Raw genomic sequence first — 22,176 nt, forward strand, 5'->3', positions numbered from 1 at the left:
ACCGAACCATCTTAGCCCAGAGACTATGTATAGTAGGGCATTCCCAAAAGGCATGGGATAATGTGCCTAGCGTGTTTCCACAACGTATACACGCAGGGGAAGAGGAAATTTTAAGATGAAAGGCCCCTTGTGCCGAAATATAACTCCTGCGTAGGAATTTGTATTGCATTTCCCTAAAATAAGAATTCACCGAGATTTGGGAAACTCACTTAAAGGAAGCTTTAAGTATATATGCAGCGACCTTAAAACCTCCATCTCCATTCCTTCTATCCACCAAAACGGAACACGTGTCCACCACTGTCAACTGTTTAAGAAGCTTAGAATAGTGCGATAGCGAAGGCACCTTCTCTTTTTCAAAGGAAAAAATGACATCAAGCGATTGGAAATGAGAGGCTTGTCTAATAGAGGAGGGGAGGGAGCCCACATAATGTTGTATCGGTAAGTAAGGGAAGACCTCAGCAGCAGAAAGAGCATAGATCACCCTAAGTTCAGCAAATGGCAAAATTGTACCCCCAGGAGTCAAGGCATGTCCCAGCAAGTGAATGCCCTGGACACGCCATCGTCTGTAGACCGCTGTTTGGGAGCCCGGGGTAAAGTCAGGGTTCCCCTGGATGGGGAGAAAATAGCGGGATCTGCAACAGGCACGTGAGCTTGAACCAAGAGGACCGAATGGGTCTGGTGAGAACATTCTGCACCAAAAAATGTGGGCAAAGTGGCGGCCGGAGCCCCACATATAACCATGAGATCACTGCCATGCTGGCACATCCCACCCCCCACCCCATCCGCATCTGAGGTAATCAGTTAATGACCATGAGATGGTTATAAAACATGTCAACAGGTAATACCCAGAATAGCACATGAAACTATGTGAAGATATAAGAAAAAGACAACCATTGCCCACTGGAGGAATATGAACAATCATAACCTCGCAAACTATGAGGAGTTTAAACAATTATAAACCTGCATATCCTCTTAAGTAGGGGCACATAGAGCAAGCTCCACAAACAGGCTGGAAAGAAAACAATTTTTCAGATTATATGCATAATGGTGCAGGCCCAAATATAAACAAATGATGAAGGTGCATTAGGCCTGAGGATGGCCGCCACAATACATAATAAAGCATTAAGAGAAAAAACCATGGGAGACATACATGAGAACAAAACTTTAACAGTCCAATGGGTCCCTGGGTAACCAGATAACCTGCCCCCTCAGAGACCACATGCTGGATCAACAAAAAAAGGTTATAAAAATCACCAAAGAATCTGGGCAATGTTGTTGCTGAATCTATAGCAGCCCAAGCGGAGGAGAACTGGGCACCACTAATCCTCTATCAGCAGGGCCAATAAAAACAGAAAAAAGTAAGACAGTTCTATTCAGAAAATACAAAAAAAGGAAAAAAGCTACAGGCCGCCTGAATTGTGAAAGAGATAAGGCGCCGGATGAGAAGAAGAGGCATCCAGGTCCTGGGTGCATGTGAGTCCAGGGACGCACATCACTGAAACCAGCGTCCAGTCTGGAAAACTAAGCCGGCTTGGATCCCGCAGCAGCAGACCACCATCTCTCTCAATAATGATTTGTCGTCTTGGGGAGAAGTATACCACGTCAGCCCGGCATCGGTCGCCACCCGCAAACGTGCCGGGTAAAGCAAGGAGGCACGGAAGCCCTGCGCCAGCAGTTGAGAACATATCGGAGCCATGGCCCTTCTTTGAGCCGCAACAGCAGCAGAGAAATCCTGGAAGATGAGCACTCTGTGATTCTCATAGTGCAGGGCACATCCCTTCCGCATGGCCATCATAATTTCCTGCTTGCGTGCAAAGTTAAAGATTTTTGCCACCACTACTCGCCGCTTAGGGGCATCAGGCCTCTGGGCTCCCAGCCGGTGTGCCCGTTCAATGCGCAGGCGGCCATGTGCTGGAGAGAGGGAAAGCTCCTTTGTCAGCCAAGATTCAAGCAGGGCAGGGAGGGAACGATCATCCAAGGACTCGGGCAGGCCCACAAAACGTAAATTGGACCTCCTGGATCTGTTTTCCAGGTCCTCGAGTGCTGCAGAGTTTTTTTCTACTTCTGCCTTCAATGCAGGGATATCGAGAGACGCTGACTGGAGGCCATCTTGTGTCTCTGACACGCGGCTCTCCAGGTCGGTGAAACGGCTCTCAAATCTGTTTAAATTTGCTGAGATTTCAGCAACCGCCGTGGAGATTCTTTTTAAGTCGGGTCCCAGTGCCTCCAAAACCGCGGCTTTGATCTCGGCAAGCGCCGGGGCAGAGTTCGATTCGCTGGAGCCGGCGGCGGCCATGACAGGGTCCGGAGAAGGAGGAGCTACTTCTTTCCCCTTTTCTTTAGCCGGTTATTATTATATGAACTATTTACTTAAATCCAAATAAAATAGTTCATATAATAAAAATTTTTTTAATATAAAATATTTCACAAATAAAAAAAGTTTATAAGGAGACGGTAAATGATTACATTTTTAAAGTGCTTACAAGGATGATGCTGTCTGGGGCCCATTGCGGGCGAGAGACAGTGGATTAGAAATCAAGCACTTCGTTCTGATACTATGTTCTTTATTGAAATGGTTGTTTACTATTTTAGATTTTTAATTTTTAAAGTATTTAATTAAGTCTATTCCCTCTCGAGTAATTGTTTTGGCATTGTCATTTGGGAGCAGTTGCTTCTGTTATTTGATAATATAAAATATAACCCCATATGGCCACCGCGCACAGTTGCAGAACTGGAAATGCAATTTCTACTGGGATTCTGCCCCAATCTGTATAGTTGTTGGTTAATGAGGGATTTCAGACCTTATTCCTATACAGAATTGCTGGAATGAATCCAATCTTTTAATCCCAGATTTGCCCACCAAAAACCTGGTAACCTTGCTTGGGGGAGAAGGGATGAGGAGAAAGGCAGTGGCCCAGTCAGGGCTGAGACAGGAACGGTCAGGGCCTGCCCAGGGTCAGAAAAAAGGACAGAAGTGGCCCTTATGAAAGAGAAGAAAAAAATACCAGAGTGCAGAGGAGGTCAAAAGAAGACAAGGTGGAAAGGATGAGAAAGAAAATAAAGGAAAAAGAGGCTAAGCATGGTAAGGGCTAAAGAACTCGGAACTGATTTCTCACATTTTTTTTTTCCACTGAAGCAGCGGTCTAAAAACTATTTCCCATAGGAAACTATTTGGTCAGCACTGACTCTAGGATTATCCCATCCTGTTCCTCTTCCAAGTAGAGCCGCATCCCTCCTTTCATGCCCCCGCCCCCTAATCACAAACCATCCCCTTTCACCTTCCCTCCAGGGCCGGCACCATCAGCTGTGCATTTATACGGAGTGGCAGCACCTGGGGGGGGGGCGCCCGTGCAGCAGTACAGTAACTGCTGGGGAAGGAGCAATGCATGGTCCAACAGTCGGGGAACATCCTTTCTTCCCAGAGCAGTTGGTAAGGAAAGCATTACAGAGATTCAGCTCCAGTCATCATCCTGCTCCTCCGTCTGAAGAGTGGCCCCCATGTGGCCCAGGAAGTCCATGCTGTGTTAATAAGCGTGTTCCTTCTGCCAGCCGCACAGGGAGGAGGCGGGGTTCAAGGAAGGTCGGCCAGAACAGGATCTGGAGGAGCTCGGGAACCATGGAAGTCCTCGTGATCCCCCCCCCCCCCATGGAACCACAGAAGGCCTCATCCAGAAGAGCCAGGGAAGGCCCACCCTCCCCCACGTTGAAGAGACGAGAAAGTCAGCCTCCCTCCCTCCATCCTGAGGAGCCACAGAGGAATTCCTTTGGTGCAGTTTGCCTGGAAGAGGAGAAGGTGGGAAGAGACTGAGGCCTGGATTAAGGCCTTTGGAGAGGAAGGGGGCAGGTGGGCGTGGGAGCCTAGGAGGAAAGAGGCTGGATCAAGGCCTTTAGGAAGGCAGGACATGTTCACCAGTGACTGGGGATCCAGGGGAGGGGTAGAGAAAGAGGACTGGGGATCAGGGGAGAAGTGACTAGACCACACTGCAGTGTATTGGGAGAGATAGCCCTCTAGGGTAAGAGGATGCGAGGAGAGCCTTCTGGTGCTCAGGGAGATGAGATATGGCTATGTGGGGAGACATTTTTGAGAGGGGGAAGACCAAACCAGGGGAGGGGATGAAGATTGGACCCAGGTTGTGTGAAAGGTGTATAGGGTCATGGGGGAGAGGGAACCTGAGATGAAAGGGTGGGGGATGAATTAGAGAGAAGGGCTGAGGAAGGACCCTGGATGGCGGAAAGGTGAGGGAGAGAGGGTCAAAGATGGAGGGGAAAGGTGAGACTGGTTATTGGGTAGAGGGAGAAGAGGCCCATGATGAGAGTGGAGGTGATAGAGAAAAGTATGGATGGATAGGGAGGACAAGAGAGGACCTTGAATGGGAGGGGAGGTAATCTAGGAAGATAATGTTAGGCGGAAGGGCATGAAGAATGGAGAAGAGCATAAGAGAATGATGAAAGGAGGCCAGGCAGGAAGAAAAGGAAATGAGGAGGGAGAGAAGAGTGAGAGAAAAAAGAAAAAGCATTAAAATATCTACTCAGAAAAGCAATGCACTAAAATAGAAAAGAGAGAGGGACAGGAGAAAGAGGAACACTGAGCCAGAAAATCAAGTTTGAGATTACAAAGGTTGGAAACTCTTAATTGTCTAGTAAAGAATAATAACTCATCAGTGTAAAGTATCCTGGGACCCAGTTCAAAATCTCTGACCTGGACAAGTCTCCCACACGGAATATACTTGTTGGGAACAAAGGGATCCTGTTGTCTGGTTTTACTTTTCCTGGACCATAATTAATTTTCTTGTATGCAGGACATCTCTGCCAGCCCTGAGGCCTTTGTATCGGGTCCAAAAATAGTTTGTCAACAAAATTTGAAGAGTGTACTTTTTAAGTATATTCTGAGAGTAGATCACTACAATTTTCCATGGCCACAACCCACTGGATAATTGCCCTCCCCACCCCCACTAACTAGAGGTACTACAAGGAACAAGTTTCCTAGATTCACCAACAGAAGGCGCCCCCTTTGCATCCACCGGGAGATTCAGGGGTGGGGGGATAGCACAGTAATCGTTGGTTCAGGGCACCAAAACAGGCAGCTGCAGACCTGCCTTACTCTCCTTCCTGCCTGAAAAGGGACCTGAGAACCAGGGGGGTCCTGTAGAGCCCTGCCCCCACCGCACGCACAGACTTCCTGTTTAGTTAAGGAAAGCCACGTGGGATAGGGATCCTGGGAGCCGCCTGGCTCTCAGGCCGCCAGCCACTGCTATCCCTAGAAGGGGCAAGGCTGTCATCGTCTGCCCAGGGTAACAAAACAGGTAGCGCCGGCCCTTCACATCTGGGGGCTCTTTATTGGTGTAACAATTTGTTCTGTGTATTGCCAAAGTAATACAGCTTGGAGGAGATCCAAACTCCAGTTTCCTCCCCTCCTCCTGCACTCTGACTCAGGTCATATACTAGCCCCTGCTATGCTCCGGTTTACTAACAACTTGAGCTAAACCACAGCTGAGCAAAGGCATCTGCTTCGTTCTTTCCCTGGTTTGCACAACTTCACACATAGCATTGTGAAGAATAGATGATTACTCCCTTTTCCTGTTTGCCGAAATTGCAAAGCAATTGGTGAGAATACATTTAAAAATAATAATAATAATAAAAAAAGTCCCTCGGATCTTATTGCTGCGATATACAGTAACTGATCTGACGTGGATTGCGGATTACATAATGATAATTGCTGGGTTCATGAACTGAGCATTAGGACCCAGGCAAGTCGGCTAAAGAATCAGGAACAATCTCTTTACCTACGTGCAGAATAGTTCAGAAAGGCGGTGGGAGGACCCAGCCAAAAAAGGGCTTAGGGAGTAAGGTCCAGCAAAGCTTTAGTAACCAAAGGAACCGTTCAGAGTCCGATGATTCACTAGCAGGGGCTGAGGGACTTGGGAAAGCTGGGTTTTTTTGTTTTCAGAATCAGGATGGTTACTACTGGGAAGCCAGGCAGCAGAATTTAAAACAGCAAGGACCTCTTAGAGATGCTTTTTGGATCAGCGGGGGCACCTGCGAAGGACGTGAACTTGTCTCGATCAGCAGGAGCCGGGCGGGGGGAGCTGCAGCTGGACCACCCGTTCAGCTATTGGGCCGGGAGCTGAAGGAGCAAATTCCCGGGGAGGCGGCGTGGGACCTGCTCCGAAATTCTCCCCTTTTGACGTTTTAGTTTCTTCAATATAAACTCCGCCGGCTTAAGGGAAAATTGTTTGGGCTCCACTCCAAGCTCTTAAGAGTGTAAGGGGAGGGACTTTTCTCAAGGACTGATTGCAAAGCTGGGAAGAGAAGATGCAAGCTGCCGGCTGAATGGGAGACTTCGCCTCTCCTGGCGTGGAAACCTGGCAACTGAAAGCAAAGCAAGAAAAGAAAGGATTCAACTTTTTTTTTTTTAATTTAATTTATCTAAATAACCACGAGAGAGGGCGAGTGTGTGTGTGTTTGAGCCCTTCTTGCACTCATCATGCGGACCTCGGGGATATTAGGGCTCCTGCTCACTGTGGTCCTCTCCGGTGAACTTTGCACTTTAGAAAAAACGGGATACGAAGTTAGCTGCTCCCCGGTAAGTAACAAAACCTTCCCTTGACTTTCTAAGATTTCTTTCCCATTTCTAATCTACACTCGCCGTGAAAGCAACTTATGGGCCCGCACTCTGGAAGGTGAAGCCGGGTAATGGTTAACCTGAATCCTCCAACTTCGCTATCCGGTATCAGTCAGGACCACAGCCCTGCCGGTTGTTTTATCTAAACTTTCAGATGAGATTAGAGCATATGGCAAACATGTTTTATTAATTTCACCAGGCAACCAACCTAGGAGAGCAAAACACTCTTCTGCCGATCTCCCCCAGGCCTTAGGATAACAGCTTAACAATTAAAGCCGACCTGGCAGCGAGTCCCTGAGGCGAGAGCAAACCGCATTAACAACTTTATCGCACCTTTGTGTACAAAACCCGGCTCCTAAAAGATAAGGAAACCCCACACAAATTAATAATATATCTGCTGGTGAACCAAGCAGAAAGCAAAGTGACCGGCAAACAATTAATAACCACCCAAACAAACCCCATATCATAGTAAAATGTACTGTGACTACATGTTTACACATCACAGGAAACCTGGACTCTATCCTAACAGCCGCAGTCACTGTACATAAGGACATAAGATTTGGGTCGGACCAAAGGTCCATCAAGCCCAGTATCCTGTTTCCCACAGTGGCCAACTCTGGTCACAAGTAGCTGACAGGATCCCAAAAGGTTGATAGATTCCACACAGTGGATTTCCACAAGTATTACCTACATGGTTTGGACAAGTTCCTCGAGGAACTTGTTCAAATCTTTTTTTAAAACTAGCTGCGTTAACAGTTTTCACCACATTCTCTGACAACAAATTCCAGAGCTTACTTAGACCTTTTGCAAAAAAAATGTTCTATTTGTTTTAAATATACTGCTTAGTAACGTCATTGCATGTCCCCTATTCTTTGTACTTTTTGAGGGAACGATGCCATACGGTGCGCTCAGCCGAGCGCACTGTTTAACCCGCTGTTGGACGTGGGTTAAATAGGCGCTAATCCATCCCCTAATGCAATAGGGGGATTAGCACCTGTTTAATGCGCGTCTGACGCGGAGTGAATGAGTTAGCGCTCATCACAGGCAAATGTATGTGAATGAGGCTATTACTCATTCACCCCAAATGCAAAAAATTAAATGTGCGTCTCAGATGCACATATATCGCTCAGATATTAACGTCTGCCTGGAGCAGGCGTTAATAGCTGAACACCCTGAAAAAAGTACAGAAAAGCAGAAAAAATACTTTTCTGTACTTTTTTTAAAGTAAAAAAAACCCCCTCTGCCAGCCGCTTTGAAGACTGACGCCGATATGCTTGATGTCGCTTTTCATAACCAGCTGACTGCGGTTATAAAAACAGACGCCGAGTTTATCGGCATCGGTGTTCATAACTGGCAGACCGCCGGTAACCTCGGGGTCGCATTAGCAAGGAGGCGCTAAGGTTGCCTCCTTGCTAGCGCGACCCCCTAATTTGTTTATTGCATGGCGCCCACCTTGCGGGCGCCAAGCATGCGCTAAGAAAGCGGGCGCTGACTTTTCAGCGCCCGCTTTCCGCAAATTTTATTGCATCGGCCCCTGAGAGAGTAAACAACTGATTTGCATTCATCCATTACATTCCGCTCATTTTATAAACCTCTTATCATATCTCCCCTCTCTTCTCCAAGCTGAAGAGCCCTAACCTCTTTAGCCGTTCCTCATAGGATAATCATTCCATCCCTTTATCATTTTGGTCACCCTTCTCTGCCTTTTCTAATTCTGTTATACCTTTTTGAGGTGACCAGAGTTGCACACAATACTCAAGCTGCAGTTGCACCTTTTGATACAGGGGCATTATGATATTCTCTGTTTTATTCTCCATTCTTTTCCTAATAAGTCCTAGCATTCTGTTTGCTTTCTTGGCTGCTGCCACACGCTGAGCAGAGGCTTTCAACATGTTATCTACAATGATGCCTAGACCCTTTTCGTGAGTGGTGACTCCTAATGTGAAACCTTGCATCATGTAGCTATAATTTTAGATAGCTCTTCGTGCATCACTTTGTACTTGTCAACCTTAAATGTCATCTGCCATTGCATGCCCCATTTCCCAGTCTTGCATGGTTCTCTTGCAAGTTCTCACTTTCCTCTTGTGATTTAACAACTTTGAATAATTTTGTGTTATTTTTTAATTAATTTTGAATTTTATTTTTTTTTTTGTTATCTGCAAATTTGATCACCTCTCTGGTTCCCATTTTCAGGCAATTTATAAATACGTTAAAAAGCAGTGGTCCCAGAATAGATCCGTGGGATATTCCATATTTAGCTTTCTCCGTTGAGAAATTGACCATTTAGCCCTACTCTCCATTTTCCAGTGCAAAGGGCTGGAGTCAGTTTTAATGCAGTATTATGTTCTGACATCTAAAGGACTCTTTTCAAAACTCCAGCACTAACAGAGCCAAGCACACCATTCAATAGTACTGCTGTGCACTAAATTTAGTGCTCAAGCTACTTACGTGTCAACTGTAAATTGTTATGCTGTGGAATTTGGAGCAAGAGCTGGTCTAAAAGATCATGAACACAAACCCTGCCCATAACCCAAGTATTTCTTGTTTGGCAGGTTGAGGGCATTGTGATCTAGGATTTGATAACACTAGGGTGTGAATAATTACTACATTCTTGGGCAGAGTTCAGTAGATGGCAATTTGAGATCACAGGCAAGTAGTCTGATGAAACTGGAGCATAAGTCAATCCTTAAAATATATTTTATCATGATGATCCCAAACCAGGCACCTGTGCGAGCTCAGGGTTAGAATCTGAGTCAACGGCAAGAACATTCTGCAGCAAAACTGAGGCAAGTTAGCACTATTGTGTGAGGTGCACATGGTTTTTTTTTTTATTGATTACCTATCATTTTAAAAATGTTTATTTAAGATAAAATACTTTAATCTGTTGTGTGAATCAATTCAAACCAGGGGGAAAGCTGCAGTACACCTTGGACTCTCACCCATCTTCCAGGGAACCCCCTTCACTCATCATCCAGTCCTGGGATGGGATAAAATGACAGTTCAAGCCCAGAGCAGTAGTAGTATTGTTCCCGTTGGCTCTATAAGAAAGTACTGGGGTAACCTGTGGGAGTGACAGGTACAACCTTTGGCAGGTTGGTCAAGGGGCATCGATGGGGAGAGGGGCCGGGAGTGTGATGTTTCCAGATATGAGAATTTGTATGTGCATCTACTCATGGGGAAGAAATCCCTGCTGGACAGACCGAATGGACCCATTCTTTGCCATCTGTCAGCCTCCCTTTCCTGGCTGTGGGAGGGGGATCCTGGGCTCTTCTGCGGCCCATTCATTTTTAGGAGCATTTTGGTGCAGTAGCAGAGGGGTGGGATAGGGAGAGGTTAATGACAAGCAGTCCCTTTAGTTTGATGGGAGGGGTGCGGCCCGTATACACTTTACAAGTGGTAAGAATTACAGGGAGGCTGATAGCATCTTGTAGACTAATTAGATTTATTGAGACATGAGCTTTTGAGTGAAGCCTATATTGGGAAAACCTATTGTGCAATCAGGAATGTAGGTCCAGAGAAAGTCTCAAGAAACTGCCATCACCATATTTAAGATAACTTCCTGCATTGTTCTTGGAGCCACAGGGCTATATAAACATGTATGGACCAGCAATTAAAAATAAAATATTTGTTGTTAATTACAGTATCACCAACTTACAACTAGCAGTACTTCTCTCATTTCTGTATCACTACTAGCCATGCACAGCACTGTTCAGAGACATATATGAGACTGTCCCTGCTCTGTGGAGCTAACAGTCTCGTCAAGACATACAGACAAAGCAAAGAGGCTGCAGGAAACTGATGTATTACAGAAAACATGGTTAAAATCAACAAGGCCATCAGGGCCAGTGGAAGTGCCAAGCAAAATAAGCAGCCACCTAGAGCACCACCATGCCAAGGGCAGTGCGGGGAGGGCATCTCCTCCTTTCCACCCATGCTGGGGCCCCCAGAGAGGAAGCAGTGTAGTGGGCCCGCGCACGGGCAGGAAAAGATGCTATCCCCATTAGGAGCGGGACCACTCCAGCACATTGAAGCATTGGCCGGCACGGTAGTGAGCAGGAGGCTTAGTAGCAGGCCCCGGGCCACTTGCAGTCAAACAAAGGGGAAGCCGCTGAGCCACTGTCAAAAGCAGAAGCCAAGAGGAGAAGCAGCTGGGCTACATGCAGCCAGGAAGAGGAGGAGCAGTAGGCGCTGGCCCCCTGCGGTCAAGAGCAAGAGAAGCAGCACCAGGCAGAAATAGGAGGCAGTGCATCAGAAACCCTTGCAGCCCAGAGCAATAGTCGTCGCATCAGCAATCCCTGTGGCTGGGAATAAGAGCAGGAGACCCATGGCCACACGGGCTGAAGAAGGAAGAGGCCTGAGTGAAATGAGTGAAAGAGCATGTGTGAGAGAGAGAGAGAGAATGGGTGTGTGTGAGAACATGAGTGTGATTGAGAGCATGTATGGCTGTGTGTGAATGAAAGAGAAAGGAGAACGTTTGTGTGCAACACCTCTACACTAATCCATGACAGTCATAGGGCATCTGGAAATCAAAGGTTCCCAGTGTCATGGACTGGCAGACTGGAGTCAGGGAGCACCTCCCACAAAGGCAGTGCAGGAATGGAGCTGATCTTCTGTCTTATCCAACTGCCTCCCCCCCGGCGGGTTCTGGGGGCTGGTAGGACTTGTCTTCTGTGGAACATTGTGGTATGGACTGGAAGGTGAGTGTAGGCTGGGAGCTGAGGTCAGATGTGGGCTGGATCTGAGGCAAAGGACAAGGGTAAGGCCTGGGGAACAGACGGGCTCAGTCATCCCGGTAGTAGCAGCTCCCTGGCCTGGGTGAGTTCTTGGAGGTTCCTCCCAGTTGCCTGTGGACCCGTGAAACCTCCAGAGAAGGGTGTCTGGGCCAGTACCCTGCAGGGGCTGTAGAGTCCCCAGAGCCCAGTAACGGTCGCTTAGCTGCGGAGGTGATTCCTGGATTCTCAGAAGGCTTGCAAGGCACTCTCGCTCTCTCTCCACCTCTGCCTCCCTCTCTCACAAGTGAAGGAGCAGCGGAAGTAAGTGGAAGCCGGGTCAGCTACCTGCAGGTAAATAGCAGCTGAGCTGCTTTCTTTTACTTATAGGCTACCATTTTGCTGGCGCATTGCACCTGAGCAACAAACGAGTCACACTGCAACAGGTAATACCTTGAGCAGGGTTGCTAACAATGAAGGAGTTTCCAGCTCAAGAGAACCGAGCCTGCTACCCTGGCTTACTCTGCTAGGTACTGATTAACCCATGCAGATTGACACCAGGTGTAACTCCCTGTTATTGTACTGGTCCTGGTTGTTTCTATAGCTTTAACTACACCATTTATGGGGTACACCTATGAGCTTTCCAAGCAGGCTGGGTAAGTCCTGCAAGAATACTGCAAGGCTAAACTTTACTCAGCGGTGGGGGGTGTCAACCTGCATGGGTTAATTAGTAACTAGCAGACGGAGTGCACTGTTAGCCGGCATTTGGATGCACGTTTTCGACGCGCTAGCTTTACCCCTTATTCAATAAGGGGTAATAGCGCGGCCAAAACGAGTGTCCAACCCCCCCGAACCTAATAGGGCCATCAACATGCAAATGCATGTTGATGGCCCTATTAGGTATTCCCGCGCGATTCAGTAAGTAAAATGTGCAGCCAAGCCGCACATTTTACTTTCAGAAATTAGTGCCTACCCAAAGGTAGGCGCTAATTTCTCCGGGCACTGGGAATGTGCACAGAAAAGCAGTAAAAACTGCTTTTCTGTGCACCCTCCGACTTAATATCATGGCGATATTAAGTCGGAGGTCCTGAAAGCTTAAAAAAGTAAAAAAAAAAAAAAAAAAAAATTTGAAATAGGCCCGCGGCTTGAAAACCGGACGCTCAATTTTGCCGGCGTCCGGTTTCCAAACCCATGGCTGTCAGCGGGCTCGAGAACCAACGCCTGCAAAATTGAGCGTCAGCTATCAAACCCGCTGACAGCCACCGCTCCTGTCCAAAAAGAGGCGCTAGGGACGCGCTAGTGTCCCTAGCGCCTCTTTTTACCGCCGGGCCTAATTTAAATAAAATTATTTACTGTATCGCACGTACAGGAGAGTGGGCGCTCACCTGCTCTCCCGCGTTTTTTACTGTATCGGCCCGAGAGTAAGCCAGGGGAGCAGTTTCAGTTATCTTGAGCTGGTAGTAGCCCTGGTAGTAGCCCTGCTCAAGGTATTACCTGTTGCAGTGTGGCTCAGTTGTTGCTCTGGTGCAATGCCCTCCAGCAAAGTGGTGGCCTAATGGGCTAAAATGTTAAGGAATTCTGTAATGAATGCTTAAAGGTGTTCAGAGCTTATGTGAAATGGATATGAAGAGAGAAGTAGTTAAAAAAAAAACCAACCTAATTAACTCTAGCTGCAGGACAAGACTCCAAGTGAAATTGCTAGACAACACCCTTCACTAATACTGGCCTGGTCTGGTATGGGAAAAGCACTTACCTACTAAACAGGGGTAAATTGGCCTTTAAGACAATTATACAGAATCTGCAGCTCTACTGTGAGCACATAGGATGTGGTAAGGCTGGGGTACTGAGGCCAGCAGAGATATGGGTGCTGTAGGCTCCTCTCAAAGGGCTTGGGGAGCAAGCCGATTGCAGCCCCAGACTCCCCATAAACAGTAATGCCCAGCCTATGGTTCAGTCCTGCAGATGCCACGTGAATGTTAATGTGTGGGTTATAAAGCAGAAAGGCCCAGTTCTGTATGCTTATGAAGCAGGCAGGATCAGCCCTGCATGCTCCCCTTGAGTGTTAATACTCTGGTAATACAGCAAACGGGTTCAGACTGGCATGCTTCCTTTAAATGATAATGCCCTGGCTACGGAGAAAGTAGGTGGTAGCTCTGCAGGCTCCCCTTAAGAGATGGTGGAGCTGTGGTGCTCCTAGATCTAACCCCACTCTGGGTTGAGTTTCCCAGCAGGAGCATCCTCCCAGGCCCTACCCTGGTTGGGTCCTGGAAGGTAGTTGCAGTACCCTAAGGATCCGTGAAGCCTTCAGAGGGTAATGGCTAGCCCAGGTCCTTGGGAGGGTCTGTGGAGCCTCTGAAGAGTGGTTCTTGAATGCTCAGGAACATGGCAGCCCTGGGGGGGGGGGGGGGTGGGGGGGGGGGGGGGGGGGGGGGGGGGGGAAGTTGCAGTTATGCTCACTCACACTCTCCCCCTCCACCACATCTGTCATTTTCCCTGGCGAAGGAACAGAAGTAATAAGTAGAAGCCGTGTCTGTTTTATCAGCAGGCGGGGACTGTCGGGAGGTGGTAAGTTATATTGAGTCATTTTGTATGGAGAAAAGAGTTCAAAGCTGAGCTATCTGATATTGTAATATGTCTGCTGTGATGTACCCATAGCTGAGAGAGAGAGAGCTATGGCTGAAAGTGCTATTTACTGTGGAACAGGGGAAGCCCATCTCCCCGTGGTGGTGCTGGTTTCTGATTGTGTCTGGGGTACTACAGCCATAGGTGTATCCTTGCATTATGTGCACAAAGAGGTCTGTAGTATAGTTCTATGAGATCCACCAAGTTCAGACTGTACAAACATAGAACTGTAGTTCAAGGGTTAGCCCAGCAGTAAGAATAAAACAGTAAAAACACCACATGTTTTTTGCAGTACACTAGTTATTTGCTAATTAACAGAGCACGGTTATCTAGGAGCTTGGAAATCTCTATGTCCTATGGGGCTACATAGTGACCACGCTGCAAGAGAGCAAGAAATATTGCCTTAAAGAATGGCCCAAATGTGTTATCTCTGGCAGCCTTTGTGTCTATTTCTCCTATTATATTGGCCTTAATTGGCAGCTGAGGCTTAGTTAATTAAGGCAATGTTTATGTATGAGCTCACTGAGGCATAAATAGCTCCACACAAATTTGGGAGATGACAAGCAGGTATGCTATTATCCATCTTAAGTGCTTAGAGCTATCCTGAAATGGAGAGGAAAACAAACAAACAACCAAAAAAAAAAAACAAATCGGAAGGTAGCCAGTCTGCCTCCGTTAAGAATTACTTCTCTCCCAGCTGCAAGGTAAGGCTAAAAGCAGGTTTGCTTAGCTGGGCTGTCAGCCACTCCCGGCCCTAGCATCCCTTAAAGAAAGAGGATACAAGTCGCAGCCCTGCAGTGTTACAGGCACTCGGGGGTTAAATGTTATTGGAATACAGATGGGAGCTGGGAAGGTTGTGAAGTCAGGCAGGTGTCCATCCCTGCAAGATGCCTTCTACCTCAAGGAAAGCCTAGTAAAGTATCTCTGAGGGGGAAAATTCATCATTCAATCCCTCAAGCTAGGTAACAGCAATCGAGAGCTGAGCTGTTTAACTGATCCAGGACAGACACAGCAGGAGCAGAACAGGGCAGGACAATCAAGGGAAGGGAATCTCCCTCTCCCTTTTGAGGCATGCTAAGGGACAGCCCCCCCAAAACAAGGCCCAGGAGGGCTACAAGGTTCACTGTCTTGTTCCAGAGCTTGAGGTTAATGCACAAAGCTTATCTAGCTGTGCAATGACCTAATTAGTCTAGGGTCTCGTTGCCCAAGATTTAACATTCGCCCCCTAGGGGCAGCCACCAAGGGAAAATCCTGTAACCCCTTTGAGGGAACTCTCAAGCCCCAGATATCCAGGCCACCCTGGAGGGACCTGGCATCAGATGTCAATGACTCCATTATAAACCAAAAACCAATTGCACTATGTGGTACTTGAAGGATTTTACTAAAATGATACTTAAATGTAGAAAACGTATCACCTCTTAATGAAATAATTCACATTAGGATAATTTTTTTAAGATTCACAAAAGCTACTAATCCCAAAAAAAAGGGTATGTTGGATATTTTATATATTTCAAAAGACTTTCTCAACAATATCAAAAGGAAACATTTTTTATAGGATGGCGGGAACATTTCATATTTGTATTATAAAACACCACCCAGGTGTTATTCAATATATTTAATCATTAACGTCCCCCCTTCCATCCACTATATTTTTTTCTGCGTGAAACGTGCAAAACTTGTGCAAAAATATTTTTTTTAAACTTAGTAATTCTTATACTTGAAAAATGCTGAATAAACTTATAATTCACTATGAAAAATATCAACAACGTCCCGACTTATCTGTCTGATGTTAAATGGCCCGACGGGGCCCTTTTCAAATCTCAAAGGATCTTTTCTCAAGGGATGTTTGCTGTGTTACCGGTAGTCAGTCTTCATCCAGATATATATGGACATCCAAAAAAGATATCTGATGCTGAGACCTTTTGCTGTAAACTTCAAATTTACATTTCTTGTGTTAATCCAATTACAAAATGAAGACAGATCATCCATTAAGCCACGCCATATTAAAAATATATCATCAATGTATCTGCAGTACATGGCTATGTATTGCCACCATTTCGATGTATAAATGTGATCTTCCTCAAATAGTGCCATATATATATTGGCTGTAGTAGGGGCTAATGGAGACCCAATGGGTATACCATGGGTTTGAAGGTATAATTCTGTTTCAAACATAAAGTAATTGTACAACACTAGTCGTAATAATTGTAAAATAACATTAGTAGAAATGCGTTGTAAAATAATTGTAATAATTGTAGTTTACATTAAGAACTCAAGCACCGGATGGCTTGAATGAAGAGTTAGACTAGGGGACGCTATTTTGAAGATATGTGGTTGATGACGTCATTACGTGATCATGGATTGGAGGTTTTGTTATTCAAGCATTCACATTAAATGAATGGTTGGTATTGGGTGTTCAGCAGAATTTCGATTCGCGTTCGGAAGGCTTCAGCAAAGTGTAACTCGCAAGAAAAGCTGAGGATTTATATTCGCAGTGCGGCACAGGACTTCATGGTCCATTGAAAGGAAGGAGCAGCAATTCGAGAGAGAATATTCAGACATATACATTGCTACTGAAATATCATATTTTTAATTTGGACAACATAGCAAATACACCTGACTACCGGTAACACAGCAAACATCCCTTGAGAAAAGATCCTTTGGGATTTGAAACAGGGCCCCGTCGGGCCATTTAACATCAGACAGATAAGTCGGGACGTTGTTGATATTTTTCAAAACGAATTATAAGTTTATTCAGTATTTTTCAAGTATAAGAATTACTAAGTTTTAAAAAAATATTTTTGCACAAGTTTTGCACGTTTCACGCAGAAAAAAATATAGTGGATGGAAGGGGGGACGTTAATGATTAAATATATTGAATAACACCTGGGTGGTGTTTTTATAATACAAATATAAAACGTTCCCACCATCCTATAAAATTTTTTTCCTTTTGATATTGTTGAGAAAGTCTTTTGAAATATATAAAATATCCAACATACCCTTTTTTTTTGGGATTGGTAGCTCTTGTGAATCTTAAAAAATTATCCTAATGTGACTTATTTCATTAAGAGGTGATACGTGTTCTACATTTAAATGACTCCATTATAACATGCCTGTCCCAGAAAAAGGGAGCTGGCAGCCCTCATTCCCAAGTTAGTGGTTGCTTGAGTGATATCTTACTCCTGCAAAAGAGTGTCTTGTCTTTTTTTTTTTTCCAATGGGACACAACACTCCCATACAAAAACAGCACTAACTGCCAGCACTCAAACAGTAACAACCCTACCTATAAAAAGGCAACACTGCAAATATTACACCAGACCCTAAAACACCAATACACCTGATATTAGGAAAACAGAACAAGCCAAGCTTAAGATCCCTACACAGAAACTACATGGCAGCAAGATATGTCACCTCGGTCAGATATGCAGAACCCAGACAAATTCCTCATCAAATACAGAAGAAAGAAACAACGTATAACTAAAAACATGCAGACAAAAAGTGAATTGGAAACCGTAAAGATAGACTCTGTATGCAGTGCAACAATGAAAAAACAGAAATATCACCATTCCTCATTAAACGTCGAACAATAAAACCAAGATATATAAACCATAAATTATATTAGTAAAACCATACTCATAAAAAGAATAAATATTTCAAAGCAGCTATTGAACAGAACATCCAATGATTAAAAACATATAATATTGTTTTTTAAATTTTTCCAAACATGAATAAAATATTTCAAAACACCAGACATATCAAACAACTCCCAATAATTAAAACTATGGCTAAAAAAAATCCCCTGCTCTTCATACTTGGGAACTTTAGACTCCCAGTCATTCTGAAATTGTCAGGGATTAGTCAGGGATAGGAGGTTTGCAAAATCTTTTTCTTTTCTCCCTCTCATATATACACACTCTCTAACATACATGTTCATTCTTGCACAATCTCCCTTATATTCTCTCACACACATACTGACTGGCTCACACATGTTCACTGACTCGCTCTTGCTCACACATATGTTTATTTTCTCACTCATTCTCTCTCATTCACATACATGCTCTGGAAACCACAGTATGCCTGACTGTATCATGCAATGCAACAAGGGAAAAGCAGAAACTTCGTTCCTAATACAATATTAAACAATAAAGTCAAGAAATATAAAACATTCATAATATTAAAACCATACTACTAAAAGGAATAAATGTCAAGCAGGCAACAGTCAACGAACATCCAGTATTTAAAATGACTCAGAGTTTTTCTAATATTTCCCAAACACCAAATATTTGAAACAGCAGACAGATGAAATAACACCCAAAAATTTAAAATAGAATTAAAAATCTCCGGCTTTCCATTCCTGGGATCTTTTGATTTCCAGTCACTCACACATTTTTGTGGATTGGGGGAGGGAGCCTCACAATCTTTATCCTCTCTCCCCCCTCACACACACATACATGCTTTCATACACACAGGCTTTCTTGCTCTCACATGCCCAGGCAGTCTCTCTTATTCTTACATATACATTCTCACAATCAGATGCAAGCTCTCTTATACATACCCATTCTCATGTGTACGCAGGCTTTCATATATATGCAGTCTCACACATATGCAGGCTCTTATACATACACAGGTTCTGACACACTCATGCAGGCTTGCTTGCTTTCTCATGCACACATGCAGGTTTGCTCACTCTCATGCACAAATGCAAGCTCTCACATACATAAATGCAGGCACTCGCACTCTCTCTCTCACACACACAAGCATACACATCCTACAGCTTTCAGGCCTTCCCCTTTCTTCTGGGCCTTGTCTTTGGCCGCTATTGGATGGCAGCGCTACTCCTCACTGCCGGAAGGAGGCCACTGCTACCGCGCTGCTCCTGCAAGGTTGGGGGTAGGGTCGCAGGGCCTCGCAGGTCGGGGCAGGGTGGGCTCTGCTGTGGCCCCACATGGCTCTCTTCAGACCACAGCAGCAGCCTCGCAGGTCTCTCTGTCGCGGACCCACATGGTTCTCTTCAGACCGAGGCAGCAGCCTCACAAGCCTCTCTGCCACTGCTCCGCAGCTTCCTCTTCGGGTTGTAGCAGCCCTCTTCTTTTCTTTGGCCAGGAACTGGAAGCTGAAAAAACCCAAAAACCCCAAACCATGTGATGGGAGTAGCCGGCCTACCAGAGAGAGCCTGATTCCCCTCGATAGCCAATCCGCCCCTGGTAATGACTGACCTAGCAGGATGATAAGGTCAAGTTATACTTATCTGATAATTTGCTTTCCTTGAATACAGTTAAACCAGTCAGCATCCTGCCCAAGAAGACAAGGGTGAGGAGGGACAGGGGGGGACTAAAGGCATAAAGTGAGGTGCGACTGACAAGCGCCTTCCTTCAGCTCCCTATAGCCTTCTCTCATCTTACATTTGTGCCTCACTCGGAACAGGTCCCCATAGTACATGTTCCAAGAATATGATAAAAAGGGGATTTCTTGAGCTTTGGCAGTAGGCTACTAGTTTTTGGTCAGGGCCACGCCTCCTTGTTACCTCTGAGTGAGGTCATGAAAAATGTCTTCTCTGTCTCCATCATCAACTGTGGAGGCGGGAAATCCTATTTGTAATGACTGGTCTAGCAGTATTCAAGGAAAGTAAATTAAATTATCAGGTAAGTATAATTTTACCTTGGTGAGGGTCCATCTGCGTTCTGCATGTGTGACCAAGGTGAGGTATTTTGCTAGCTTGTAGCTTCTGTGTAGGGCTTGTTCTGTTTTCCTAATGGGAGGGGTATTGGTGTGTTAGAATGTGGTGGAATATTTAAGAACATAAGAAATTGTCATGCTGGGTCAGACCAAGGGTCCATCAAGCCCAGCATCCTGTTTTCCAACAGAGGCCAAGCCAGGCCACAAGAACCTGCAGTGTTGCTTTCTCATAGGTAGGATTGTTATTGTTTGTTTGCTGGCATTTAGTGCTGTTCTGGTATGAGAGGTTTACTATATTGTAATTGTTTGTTTGTTTGTTCTTGGCTTTCTGAGCGCCAAGCCCACACCCAGTGCATATTATAGTATGTCTAATACTGTATGGGTTCTTAGTGTATTCTTTGCAGGGCTGACAGTAGTGCATGTAAATATAACTTACATGTTGTAAGTAATAGTTTTACCTCAAGAGTATACTTTTTTTCATGTAAACTCTGTTGTTATAAATGCATAATTTTTAAAATTGTGTGTAGGGAGAATGCGACTGGTGGGGTGGGGGGAAGGTGCCAGACTATAAGGGTTCAGCTAGGGTGCCTAAGACCCTTGCATCGGCCCTGAAGGTTATGAAAAAGGAAAGAGTTTAGTTCCAGGTCATCATCAGATACGAATCTATCCAAAACATTACATGCATATAAATACCATTGGCTGCTGGTTGTCTGTCTGTCCAAGCTGTATTCCCCATATCTGAGCCCTGTAATGCATGCTATTCAGCTATTAAGTGCACTGCTTCACTGTGTACTCTTACAAGGACGCGCGGTCCAGCACAGCAAAGCCTCGTGGGTGCACAAACACAGCAGCTGTGGTTCTGCTTTCTTGCTGGGATGCAGTCTGCTGACCGTTCTTGAAGCATTCACTAGCCACAGGAATAGGTGCCACGGGGAGAATACACTGCATCCTCATCCAGTACACAGTCCCGGGTGGAGCCTGGATAGAAGGGGGGACAACAGAGTGCTGGTGTCTGTTTTGGGAAAATAGGGGCCACACATCCTTCATTGAATTTTCGATGGGTGGCATTTAGTCCAGTCCTGGTTTACTTCTTCCATCCCAGTTTAGTCAGAATGACTTGAGAAGGGAATTAATAACAAGGTCTCAAGAGGACATGGAGTTACATTGGTTATTGTGGCTTTTTGTGATTGGGGTATCTTAACTGCAAATGGTGAAAGATTTTTCCAGAGATCAATGGCATACACAGTTCTAGAAAATAAAGGTTAACAAATACATAAGTTAATACATTGTTGAGAAGCTTTCAGGAGTTAATACTCCCTTCCCAGTAAAAGTCTTTAAAAAAAAAATGTTCATTTTCCTCTAGGATCAATATTCTGACCCAAGGCAGGGAGTAATAGCTCCTGAAAGCTAATCAAGGAACATACTGAGTGCAATAAAATGGGTCATCTTGTATATTTTTTGTTTGTTTTTGTTTCTTAATCTTCATTTCTGTGTATTTAAGCAGAGTAACATGGCAGCTGCACTTCTTTATATAATTGTAGGAAGTCGGCGTATGCATTGTTTGCCTTTAAGAACCAACTTCATGAGTAGAACTTCCAAGAGTTTCACAATGTTTAGCTCCCATTTTTGTAGCCTTTTGTCAGTTTGGCCAATGGGAGGGAGGAGAGAAATCAGATTTCTTTCATCCTTACTAGTAAACTAGCTTGCGCAGCTCCACCGTTGTTCATAGGGAACTCCTCTATCATAGCTACATTTTTAAATCTATTGCAAGTACATTGGAAAGGAGAATAGAGCTAGGAAATCCTTTCCTGGTTCACCGTTGTCAATACCTACTGTTTGTATTTCATTCCCGGAGCATGCTCTCTCTCAGCTTCGCTGAAAGAAGAAATTTCACATTGATTGATTGATTGATTTATTTATTTATTTATTTATTTATTTATTTAAATTCTTTTACTATACCGATGCTCAAGACGAGGTCTTATCGTACCGGTTTACAATAGAACAGGGGGAAACCAATTAACAACTATATAGAAGGTAAAGTTACATTAAACAGGGAGCGAAAACATGGGAGCTGGAAGACAGGAAAGATTTTAAACGATAACAACTGGAGAGTGATAAAATAGTCAATGAAAAACAAGAGAGTAGCGAGACATAAACAGATTGATTGAGCTGGGCTGTAGATTTATCTTAGGCGATTATTAACATAATATATCTTGTGGAAGGAGGAAACATGGAGAGGTAAGTGGGGGGGGGGGGGGGTGGCAGGGCAGGGACTGAGACGGGGAGGGGGGCAAGGAGTTAGGGAAGAGGTCGGAGGGTGAGAGTCAATGTTGGTTGGTATCAAGCTAGAAAAACCTCACAGCATTACAATATGTAGGAATATGGCTTGTATATTATTTTCATACATGCCCAAAATGCAACAGCTGAGAAGGGAAAGTGACCCACTGGGAACCATTACGAGCCTTTTTAATGAGTTGTCCCACATTCTTGGTTTGATGTTTCATCCTTTCCCGTGCTTCCCACTCGCTATGATGCTAACTGTATGAC

The 22,176-nt window shown here is 45.1% G+C and overlaps 1 protein-coding gene across 2 annotated transcripts in view; it reads left to right on the forward strand.

Annotated features, from left to right (window-relative positions):
* Window positions 1-5,791: 5,791 nt before the first annotated feature.
* The window catches only part of IL17RC (interleukin 17 receptor C), a 57,260-nt gene continuing 40,875 nt past the window's right edge, over window positions 5,792-22,176 (forward strand). Inside the window, exon 1 of one of the 2 annotated variants that reach the window (XM_029601178.1) lies at window positions 5,792-6,583. In XM_029601178.1, the coding sequence (XP_029457038.1) occupies window positions 6,485-6,583 (99 nt within the window). In that variant the 5' untranslated portion in view covers window positions 5,792-6,484. The remainder of the gene's footprint in view (window positions 6,584-22,176) is intronic. The other variant, XM_029601177.1, reaches the window with a different exon arrangement.

The sequence above is a fragment of the Rhinatrema bivittatum genome, chromosome 4 (assembly GCF_901001135.1).
Source record: "Rhinatrema bivittatum chromosome 4, aRhiBiv1.1, whole genome shotgun sequence".
Taxonomy (NCBI): Eukaryota; Metazoa; Chordata; class Amphibia; order Gymnophiona; family Rhinatrematidae; genus Rhinatrema; species Rhinatrema bivittatum.